The sequence below is a fragment of the Ceratotherium simum genome, chromosome 14 (assembly GCF_057802395.1).
Source record: "Ceratotherium simum simum isolate JZ-2026a chromosome 14, ASM5780239v1, whole genome shotgun sequence".
NCBI lineage: Eukaryota > Metazoa > Chordata > Mammalia > Perissodactyla > Rhinocerotidae > Ceratotherium > Ceratotherium simum.
In genome coordinates, this window is record NC_141913.1 from 36005798 (window position 1) to 36018094 (window position 12297).

The 12297-nt window shown below is 46.5% G+C and overlaps 1 protein-coding gene across 2 annotated transcripts in view; it reads right to left on the minus strand.

Moving 5' to 3' along the window:
• LOXHD1 (lipoxygenase homology PLAT domains 1) overlaps positions 1-12297 on the minus strand; it is a 175738-nt gene that overhangs the window by 162929 nt on the left and 512 nt on the right. For both annotated transcript variants that reach the window (XM_004422502.3, XM_087438825.1), the window contains exon 2: positions 6215-6329. In XM_004422502.3, coding sequence (XP_004422559.2) covers positions 6215-6329 — 115 coding nt within the window. The remainder of the gene's footprint in view (positions 1-6214; positions 6330-12297) is intronic.

Below are 12297 nucleotides of genomic sequence, written 5' to 3' on the forward strand. Positions count from 1 at the left end.
GGGAGAGACTGAGACAATGCATGGCCCCCAGAGTCTCTACTCCACCGTTGCCTTTATTTAATATTTAAACAAATTTAAACATTGAAAGGTTTCACTTTGGGGCCGGCCCCGTGGCTTAGCGGTTAAGTGCACGCACTCCGCTGCTGGCGGCCTGGGTTCCAATCCCGGGTATGCACGGACGCACCGCTTCTCCAGCCACGCTGTGGCGGTGTCCCACATACAGCAACTGGAAGGGTGTGCAGCTATGACATACAACTATCTACTGGGGCTTTGGGGGAAAAAATAAATAAATAAAATTAAAAAAAAAAGAAAGGTTTCACTTTGGAAGAATTCATAATTCTAGTTTCTTGAAAAAAGAAAAGAAAAAAAAGGCAATCTGCTGTGGTCCATCCAGACAATGGAATATTATTCAGCAATAAAAAGAAACAAGCTCTCAAGTCATGAAAAGACATGGAGGAACCTTAAATGCATATTGCTAAGTGAAAGAAGCCAATCTGAAAAGGCTACGTACCATATGATTCCAACTATATGACATTCTGGAAAAGGCAAAACCATGGAGACAATAAAAAGATCAGTGGTTGCCAGGAGTTAGCGGGGAGAGAGGGCTGAATAGGCACGAGCAGAGGGGATTGTTAGGGTGGTGAAACTATTCGGTGTGATACTGTGATGATGGACACTTGTCATTATACATTTGTCCAAACCCACGGAATGGACAACACCAAGAGTGAACCCTAATGTAAATTATGGACTTTAGTTAATAATATCAATATTGACTCAACAATTGTAACAAATGTATCACACTCATGCAAGATGTTAATAATAGAGGTGATAAGATGGAGAATGTGGTCTGTTGGCCCTTGAAGAAGAGCAAGGAAAATGAGAAGTCTTCTCTGTGAAGAAGCAGTACACCCTCCCTCTTGGGAAAATAAACTTACCGGGCCCATCATTTAAAGGGAAATGAAACCAAACCAGCTGTCAGGAGGGTCTGGCAGATGTCGGAATCTCACGTCCAAAGGTGAATAACAGCACATCCTGTATTTTGTTTCAGAGTCAAAACATTTGTTAAATGATTTGGAAAACGTGGACATTGGACATTGATCCTGTGCATCAGGATTGTGTGAATAGGAAACAAAGAAATGAATATGAGGTATTTTCTGTTTCAATATATGAGACAAGAAATTTGATTTTTAGAATAAGTAGGTAAGAATCTCTACACCAAATAAATTCCCTAAGAAACAGTCACCCTGGGGAGCTATATGATGGAGTATTATGTAGCCATTAAAAATCCTGCTATAAAAGAAGATTTAAGAAACAGAAACAGGTTTATGATATAGGCTCAAAAGAAAAAGCAGGTTGCAAACAGAATGCACAAACAGAACAACCAATACAAACAGAATGCCAACTTCATTTGAGAATAATAAAGAGTAGGAGGATTTATACAAAATCATCATGTCTACATGGCGAGACTATTATAAAGTGTTGGTTATTTATTCTTGTCTGTATATGCTTTTTAATTTTCTGAAAGGAGTACATTTTTTTTTTTTTTGCTTTTTGTAATTATGAAAAAAGCACAGTCCCCGGTTTCAGTAACCCCTACCCCACCCAGCCCATAGTTGCCTGTGGCGAATTCTGTAGAATGAGTTTGAGGATTGCTGGCTTCATCTGCTAAGGGTGCATGGAATTTGGGAAACAGCCAATGCCAATGAGTAGTAGAAGAGGAGGGTGATTTGGAAGGAAAGCAGCTGGCTTTCTGGGTGCCTCTGACAAGAGTTCTGGAAGAGAAGCTCTGACAGCTGCATTCAGTAAGGGGAGCACCACACCTTCAGAAATGTCCTGGGCACATAACCAGAGGGAATGTGGATTCGTCCATTCTGGCGTGTGTGTTAAATGGTTGACCACAGTGCTTTACAGTCACTTGGAAAACAAATTTTTAAAAGTGAGAAGGAAGAAGGGCGACCAGGAGAGAAAGATCTACCAAGATGGGCAGAGGGATGCTCCACGCTGTCTCAGGACCACCCTGGGGCATTCCAGGGCATGACAGGATACGAAGCAATCATCCACAGTGTTTACGAGATGGAGACCAAATCTTCTTGACAGACAAGAGGAAGGCCTTCTGCACCACAGGAGTCTCTCTTCAGAGGAAGGAAAGGAAAGGACTGCAGAGACAGGGCTATACCGATTCCTTTCACTTGGGGAGGGGCCGGGATAACCCCAAACAAACCCCAACCCCAACCCACTTGGGCTCAGATTCCAAAATCCCCACTTCTGGTAAGTCAGAGTACAAATGCCTGTGGGTTTCAGAAAGCTGATTGGAGGTGGCATGGACAGAGCAAAGGACAGGGGGTCCCGGCTCAAAGGAAATATTAGAAATACAGACTTCTTCAGGATTCCTTGTGAGAGACTGCAGCTTCACCATGGCTCCTGGTCGATCCGCAAATCAAGGCTAATGCCATACTGCCCCCAGCCCGTGCCTGCCGTTCAGCAGGGACCCCCCCCCCCCAGGAGAGCTTTCACAGGCCGCATGGGGCATTTTAGCCATCAACAAGGGAAGAGGCAGCAGGCTAAAATGCTAGGCATTCTCTGACACTCTCAGATGGTGAATTCTCAACAGGAGAAGTGTGTTCCAGAAGATACATGAGACCTCATCCTTTTGCCATATTCTGAACATGTGACCCAGTGTTGAGGAGTCCTGGGTAACAGGGAGAGGAACCAGACATGGGGGCTTCCTCTGGGAGCTGGAGCTTTTGGCACTAAGCTGTATGGGGTTGGGGTGGAGGTCAGCTAATGGGGAGTCCAAGTGAACATGTCACACTCTTTGCTGCCTACGAGAGTGTCCAGTGTGCACCAAGGAATTGAGACACAAGGCCATGAGGGTGAGAACAATCAACATTTTAACATCAGGCACCAAAGGTCTTGCAGCAGGAATTATTTTGTATTGTAAAAAAAATAAAATCCTGATAAGCCGTTTGAGAGCGGGAAGTGAAGTCCTAGAGCAGAGGAGAAAAAGCACAGGAAAGAGCAGGGGTTGAAGGGAAAGAGAGAAAAGAGGCCGTGTGAGAAGCAGGAGAGAAAGGCGGGGTGAGAGACGTGGCCAGGGGCTGCAGAGAAAGAGGTCAGGGAGAAAGTCCAAGAAAGGTGGTGGCTTAAAGTCTGATACACACAAAAATGCCTTGGAGTATCTGCGTGTGTGTGTGTGTGTGTGTGTGTGTCTGTGTGTGTGTGTGTGTGTGTGTGTGTGTAAAGCAAAGAAAAGGAGCTCAGTCGCAGCGGACATGTGGGTTTGGGTTTGGGATGACATGGTGTGGTGAGGAGGGAACAGCAGCAGACAGTGAGATGAGAGAAGATTTCAAGACCAGTAGATACTCCGAGCTAGACCCCATGGACCAGTGGAGGTGAGGGATGGGCTGGGCTGACTGCATCTAAATCTCACAGAGCGTGGTGACCTTGCCACCATCTGCATCTGGGTTCAACCTGGAATTCCTTGGAGAGCAATGCTCCCATCCCAGACCCGTGGTCTCCATCTTGAATTGAAAGCGCCTTAGATGGCGAGGATTGTGTCTATGCAATTCTCTTTGTAGACATTTCTCTACAAAGCAGCCAGCCTCTGGTCTCCTCTTTCCCCATTTATCTGCTCACCACAGTCAGATTAATCTTTCTTGGCCGCAAAGCAAGTGGAGCGTCATTGATCAGCTTTCAAGCAAGGCCTTCTATAGTCGGGTCCTCCCCTGCCTTTCCAACCTCCCTCTCTGCCCCTCCACGCAGCTCTGAGCTCGCAGCCAGCAGGTCCCTTCCTGGCCCCCACAGGCCTGCGGTGCCCCTTGCTGACTCCACAAGTTTGAAAGCTGATCCCCTTGGTTAAAGTACCCTCTTTCTGTTCCTTTCTTATCTGAGTCCTTTTCACCACTTGAGGCCCAGATTACATGCCCTCTCCTGTAAAGTCCTGATCTAGCCACACTGATTCCACATCATTTACTGAGCTCTGACTATTGGCAAACAAGTGAGACAGATGTGGGAGGCACAAAGCAGACCTCCTCTCTCATCCTCCAGCTGTACCTGGTACCTCTCCACACATCACCTCTCCAGCCTCTCCAAGGCTTACAGCTGATACGACAAACCACACCCACACCCCTGAAACCACTCACTCCCCGTGGGCTCCTGCAGACCCCCCGCTAACCAGCTCGACTGGGGTCTTGGCCAGTCCTGTGTTCTTGCTATCCAACCTGGAGCGTGACACAGATATAGGAGAGACCCATTGAGTGATTGGGGGATGTTGATTCCCACACGGGGGGCAGGCCTGGAGAAGCTGGCTGCCCACATGTGGTTTCAGCAGTGCCTGGAGACCTTCTGGCCCTGCCAGCTCATTCCTGTCTCAGACCCCTTTACCATGATGCAGTCTTTCCTTCCCCATTGAGAGGGAAGGCTGGGACCCAAACTCCTGGGGACAGGGACTCAGTAACAAATCTTCATGCCAGGTTATAAAAGGTGACTCTGGTGGCCTTCCTGAGAGGATGTTTTCACAAATGAAAAAGGTGAGGAAGAAGAATCTGAGAATACTAAATGCAGGAAAGAAGGACAGACAATGAGGAATCACCATCAAAGGAGAAAATGGTTCTTTTTGTTTAAAAATGACAGGCTGGGACTCCAGAAGCCAGCTTGGCCAACTCCCCAGGGTCTGGTGGCTTCTCCCTGGAGGGGTGAACTCTGGGACGGTCACATGGCAAAGAGGATGGACATTTCATGTATTCTCATTACCGTGCCCACATCACTGGAGGGAAAGACTTCCACAAGCGAGTCACTCTGCAGTGTAAGTGGTACAAGAAGGCAGGTACCCTGTTCTGCAGAAACGGACAAAATAGGATGTTACGCCTGCCTCGATGCTGCATTTACGCCATAGCCCACATTCAGGGTAAACACGTGATACGGGGCCTGGTCAGTCTGCTAAGCACAAAGTTTGGGGATCTCCCCACCTGTGGACCGCACTCCTCTACAGCTTCCCCTGCCACCCTGGAGGTGCCAAGCCATAGACCCCAGAGATCACAACCTGCAGCCCTGGGAGGCCTTCAAGGGAGTCTCCACACACCCGCCAGGGCCACAGGGCCATGTGCTCAAGGAAAATGTCTACATCAAGAACCTGGGGTTTCAGGACCAGCTTTACCGTTGAGAAGCTCCATGGCTCAGAGCTACTTGCTGCTCCTCTCTAGGCCTCAGTTTCCCCATGAATGGGTTGAGATAGATTTAGTGGTTTTCAAATTTTTCTTGGCTGTGGAACTCTTGGCTCAAATAGAATCTGACTCAGAAATTCGGTGGCACAGGCAAGACAACCATACGTCGAGCTGCTCCAGAGGAAGGAAGGATGGGAGCATGGGCCCAGGAGCAACTCATCAATCCCCAGTTCCATTCAGCACAGATTGAAAACCAGCTGCATAGATCATCCCTGCAGCCTCTAGACATCTCTGGAATTCTATGATTCTACTAAAGTGTTCTCATGTTTTGCTGTGTGTATATCTGTGTGCTCACATGTGCGAGCGGGCAGGGAGGAATAGAAAAGAAGAGAGAGCAGCCCCTGCTCTCAATGGGTTACAGTGAAATGGAGGACAAGCATACACACAAACACACACAAGCACATCTACACAAACATGCACACACAAACACACACAAGTATTCCATATGGCTGACTCGAGTGTGTGTTAGCTGGCAGGCAGGTCTACTATGATGCTGGTCCTTGAGTGAGACATGATTGCAGAGCATTTTAAGTTCATGGATCCCTCACATGCATGATCTTGTTTCCTCCTCTCAACCACCCTGTGAGTTTGGCAAAAGAGGAATTATCACTTCCAGATCATGTATGAGGAAGCCAAGGCCTTGAATGCAAAGAGATTTGGCCAAAGTTACATAGCAACTAAGTGGTAAAGCTGGACCCAGGTTTCTTGGTCCTGAGTGTTTATTCTTCCACATCAAGGGACAGCTAATATGAATTCTTGGTAATTCTGAGATCCAAAGTAGGCATTACTGTACAAAAAAATCAAGGGAGGAGCTAAGGAAGATTGACAGGAAATCACTGGGAGAGACCCGGCTGACATGTGGTCTGTCGCTAGCAGAGGCCCCGTACCACTTAATACAGCTGTGGACACACATGTCTTCTCCCCTGGGTTCCAGAACCACATCAACCCTGACTAATGGCTCAGGATCCCACCAAGGCCTAGTTGGTACTCACTTGCTGGTGAGATGGAGCTTGGGAGATAGCCCATTCTCTCCAAAAATGGTGATGAAGACGTTGGCATCTGTTCCTGCACCACGAATGTCCCCCGTGGCTGTGACCACCTCGTACACTGGAGGAGGAAAGGAGAAGACAGATGGCAAACTCAGAAGAAAACCCGGAATCCTATGTGAGCTCGGAGAAGCCACAGCTTCTGCCAGCCCCACTGGGATGCCCAGCCACAAAGGACTTCGTGAACCCCTGCTACAACCCACAAGCCGCTGAGCCAGGGTCAGAGCCACACCAAGTCCTGCTGCGAAACCAAAACCTCCCCCTTAATGCTGAGCACTCATTTTACAGGAGAGGAACCTGTAGGCAGGGGGACAAGCCGAGGTCACACTCTATACAGTGTTACCACCAGAGCCCAGCCCAAGGCCTCCAGACACCTAGTCTGTGATCTTTCCAACATAGCACGTGGATACCCTCCTAGACACAGCCTTCTTCAGAGCCTGCACCTGGCTCTCACCTTCCTCTCTGACCTCTACCCCATGTAGCTGCCTTACCAACCCTCCCCTCGCGTGATCTCCTGGGCATTGCCACTGCGATCTGAGGGTGAGCCATCCCAGGCCGGGTGTACAGAACTTTGCCAGGGGGTCCCTCTTTGGTGGGGGAACTGACTTCCCCTCGTTGTCTCCTTGAAGCTTATTCTGTTTCCTGTTGACACCTTTCCTTTTGATGTCCCTGGTTCTGATGAAGGTCCCCATCAAAGTACTGTGAGGGGGAGAAAGGAAGCAGCACATTTGTGCGACTCCCTGTCTTTTGTGATGACCAGAGCCTTAATTCTTCACAGTCTACACCGCAGGGGTGCCTGATAAGCAAACAACTCCTAGATCCCTCCTTGGGACAGCTGCAGGACCTGAAGTGTTGCCCACATGGCTTGCACATACACAAGGGCGTTTCCAAACCAAGCGTCCACAGGAGAATGACCAGCATGGTGGAAATTCTAGAACCACATCACATGAGAGAAAACATAGAGGCCTGGGGATGTTGGCTTGGAGAAAAGGAGAGTCCAGGGTACAGATGAGGGATGAAGAAACTACCTCAATGCTTGATTCAAGGAGACACAGGTACTTATTAAATAGGACACTAACCATTCAAAAAAAATGATAAATTGGATTTAATAAAATTTAAGACCACCAAGACAATGAAAAGGCAAGCCACAGACTAGAAAATATTTGGAATGCATATGTACAATAAAGGACTCATACCCAGAGGTTATAAAGAATTCACACAAATCACTAAGAAAAAGAAACCACACAATTTTTCTAATTGGCAACAATTTCTTTAAAAGATAAACATACACTTACCATAAGATCCAGAAATTCCATGTTTAGGTATTTACCCAAGAGAAATAAAAATACATCCACAGAAAGATCTGCAAGCAAGTGTTCATAGAAGCTTTATCCATAATAGGCCTAAACTGGAAACAACCTAAATGTCCATCACCAGTGAATGGATAAACAAATTGTGGTATATCCATACAATGGAATAGTACTCAGCAATAAATAGTAATGAACTACTGACACACACAATACAGAAGAATCTCAAGCATGTTATGCAGACACAAAACACTACACACTATAACGCCATTTATATGAGACTCTAGAAAAGACAAATCTAATCTATTATAACAGAAAGCAGGACATGGTTGCCTGGGATTGGGAATAGGGGGAATTGACTGAGAAGGACATGGGGAACTTTTGTGGGATAATTTAAATATTCTATATACAGATTGTGCTAATGATTACACAGATGTGTACATTTGTTAATACTCAAAAAAGCACATTTAAATAGATGCATTTTATTATAAAGTAAATTATATTTCAATAAAGTTGAAAAATGGACAAAAGACCTATATTGGCATGTCACAAAAGAGGATATCCAAATGGCCAATAAACATATGGCAAAGTGCTCAGCATTATTATTCAACAGAGAAATGCAAATTAAAATTACAGTGAGACACTACTATGTACCTACCAGAACTGCTCAATTCAAAGACTGACAATACTAAGTATTGGAAAGAATGTGGAGCCATTGGTGCTCTCATACATTGCTGGTGGGAGTACAATTCTACTTCCAATTATAAATCCAAGAGAAATGAGTGCATGTGTCCATCAAAAGATGTGCACAAGATCTGTGGCAGCTTTCTGCATAATAGCTAAAAACTAGAAATAACCCAAAAGTCCATCAACGATAGAATGGTTAAGTAAATGGTGATCTATTCATAAAACACAATAGTATACAACAATAAAAAAGAACAAACTATATAACACGTCACAATATGGGTATATCTCTCAGATGTAATGCTGAGTGAAAGAGAAGCTAGACACAAAAAAAGTGTATAATGTATGATTCCATTTATATGAAGTTCAAGAACAGAAAAACCTAATCTGTGGTGATAGAATCAGGAGAGCTGTTACCTCTGGGAAGGAGAGTGAAGGAACTTTCTGGAGGTTGGAGACGTTCTGTGTCCTGTTCTGAATGATGGTTACAGAAGCGTGCACATATGTAAAAATTCATCGTGCTGTACCTTTATGAGTTTTGTGCTGTATATATTATTCTTTAATTCTAAAATTTTAATTTAAAAAAGTTCAGATCGGGCCGGCCCGGTGGCTTAGCGGTTAAGTGCGCGCGCTCTGCTACTGGCGGCCTGGGTACGGACCCCGGGCGCGCACCGACGCACCGCTTCTCCGGCCATGCTGAGGCCACGTCCCACATACAGCAACTAGAAGGATGTGCAACTATGACATACAACTATCTACTGGGGCTTTGGGGGGGAAAAGAAAAAGGAGGAGGATTGGCAATAGATGTTAGCTCAGAGCCGGTCTTCCTCAGCAAAAAGAGGAGGATTAGCATGGATGTTAGCTCAGGGCTGATCTTCCTCACAAAAAATAAATAAATAATAAAAATAAAATCTGTGCATTTAAAAAAATAAAAAATAAATAAATAAAAAAGTTCAGATAGCTGAAGAACTATCTTGTGGAAGACAAATATCTTGTGGAAAACACAAAATTCTGTTTGGCTCCTCAGGGGAGGACCCCAACTAGTAAAGTCCCCTGGTCAACACAAAGAAGAAGTATCAACAGCAAGATAGGGTTGCTTCTAGCACAGAGCCTGGAAAATGGGAGATGCTCAATAAATAATTACCTGGATGAATGAATGAGCAAATAAATGAATGAATGAATGAAATATGAACTATGGAACTAAATTGACCAGTATTTGAATCCCAATTCTACAATTATTTGCTATGTGATTTCAACCAATTTTCTTACTGATCCTCAACTTCCTCATCTCTGAAGTAGGGATAATTTCTTCCTTGAAGGATTATGAAAAGGATTAAATCAAATGAGATAAAGTTTTCAACATTTATACTCATTGACTTAGCATTTCCGCTTCTGGGAATTTATCTGACAGACACTCTCCCATGGTTGAATGAAAGATATGCATTCCATAAGGGGTAGACTGTTATCACCACCACAGTCATCATCTTACCCACATCATCATCACCATCATCACATCATCATCATCACCATCATCACCTTCATTGTCATCATCATCATCATCATCACCACCACCATCATCTCCATTGTTGTCATCATCATCATCCTCACTGCCACAATCTCCATTAACAACATCCCCAAGAAGTCTGCCTTGGAAAATTATATCCCAACAGATGCTGGGCAACCCCTGTCTGGGATGCAGGAGAGGAGAGAGCCCAGGGCTGGAAGCTTGTGCAGGATGGCCTCTGCGGTCCCTTCAGATCTCGCAATCTGGTATGAGTCACTCCTCTCCTCATGGGCCCTGACTTAGTCAGGAGATAGACTTATGAGCCAGGCTCAGCCTTCCCTCAGAGGATTAAGGGAGCTGCTCTCCTCCCTCTGGCTGTTGGTGAACTCCAGTGTAGCCTTGGGGCAACCTGAGGAACAGAGAAGGAAACCTAGGATTTTCTCCTCTTCGTTCTTCTTCCCCATCACACTTTCCAAGGTTCTCCATGTAATGCAAGAGCCCAGAACTCAAAGGGAGTAGGAGACATGTCGTTCTAGAACTGAGAGTGTAACAATGACAGTGCGGGTGAGGTTCAGCATGTGACTACCGTTAGCATCGTCCACATTCCTCGCCCGTGTCCTGCAGCTGACTGGAGAGTCAGAGGATCCGTGTCTCTTAGAAATGTCAGCGTGGCACCCACCTCCGTCTGCTCTTCTCCAGCTATTTTTACCACAGTCAAGATTGGGCAGTACAAGAGCCAGAACCAGCCAGACCAGCTAGACCAAGTCCTACCTCTGCTACCTGCTAGCTTTGTGGTCTTGGGCATGTTACTCAACTTCACTGTGCCTCAGTTTCCTCATCTGAAAAAGAATATAATAAGAACCCAACCGTCTTGTTGGGTCATTGTGAAGATGAAATCGGTTCATATGAGTAAAGTGCTCAGCGTAATGCCTGGCGCACAGTACAGCATTCTATTTGGCAGCATCCTGAGATGAGAAGAGAGACTTGCCTTGGGAAAGGAACTTGCCTTGAAGTTCTTGTCCTCTCTCCTGCTTGTGACCTTGCTGAAGTCACTTAAGTTCTCGGAGCCTCAGTCCTTAACCTGTGAAATGGGACTAATCACACCACCTTGACTGTTCTCAGGGATCTTGAGGATTAAACACGAGAATGGAAGTGAAAAGGCTTCAAAAAGGGTAAAAAGAAGAGGGAACATGTGAGAGACCATATAGTCACATTATGGCACAGACAGAAGTGGACAGGGTGGTGGCTATCAGAGGCTCTAGAATGCTCTCACCAGCAATATGTGGGCTGAAGAGAGTCACTCCAGCAGCTGGATGCTGCCCCATATCTAACCCCAAAGCCTCTCCTGCCACCAGATGGTCAGAGCTTGGAGCATGTGCACTGGGAGAAGGCGGCAATGCCTCTCTTGTTCTAGGCCCCTCTTTCCTTCTCACAAGCCCCATCTCCACCACAGGAGATGCCCAGACACCATGCTGGGAAAGGAGCCCCAGCTGAGCCACAGCCTTCATGGTGCCACAGTAATGACCACCTTCTCCAAGCCTGGGTCTGTGCTGGACACTGGGTAAGGAGTGGCGACAAACACAGGAGGCCCCACCCTCACGGACATCAGGGTGGCTGAGGCCATGAGCCCAACACAGCAGACTTGCTGTGGAACAATGGAACAATGAAGAAGCACGTGTAACCAAGGAACTTACAGTGGACTGGAATTAAGGAAGCCTTCACGGAAGAGGGGGACCTGAGCTGGGCTTTCAAAGTTAGGACAGGAAGAGGGAGAAACAGGAGGGCGAACAAGCCCATGGGCAGGCACAGAGCAAACATTCAATAAATATTTGGTGGGTGAAAGAATGAATGAATATGGTGCCTACAGGAACTAGTGAGCCACTTTAGAGTAAGCACTGGGAATTGAAATGCCTTCAGGGACCAGGCGGGCAGCATCGATGACTAAAACAGACCTCTTATGAGACGATAGGGAGTGGTGGAGACTGTGACACACTGGAAGTCCACTGCCTATAGGCGTTCACAGTCAAACATATTTTAAAATATTGTAAAGGCAAAACAACAACAACCAGAACAAAACAAAAAATCAAAAAAATCTCTGCAGGCCAAAATTGGCTCCTGGGTCCCCAGTTTACCCCTTCTAGGGTGTTGCTGGCAAGAAGGTGGAGCATTTCAAAGCAGGTCCCATAAACCCCAGAAGAAGATCAGACTAAAAGGAGAAGACCCTGGGATCCAGAGCACCACTGCCCTCCCCACGTGGGCCACAGCATCTCCTTGCAAAGCCTCAGGCCCCTGTCTCCATCAGCCATGGTGGGCAGCAGCTCTCAGCCTCCACTGGGCATGCGATGAGGGATCAGGCCTCCTCCCCACCCCTTCACAGCCCGAGCAGGACGGGCACTCTGCCTGACGCAGGCCACACTGTGGAAACCAGGCTAAAACGTGGTTCCTGGGATGTGTAGGACCTGGACAGTGTAGGCACTGCGGTTCTAGTGCCCCTAAGACTTTGACTAAGGGCAGGTTGCCTTGCCTCTCTGTAC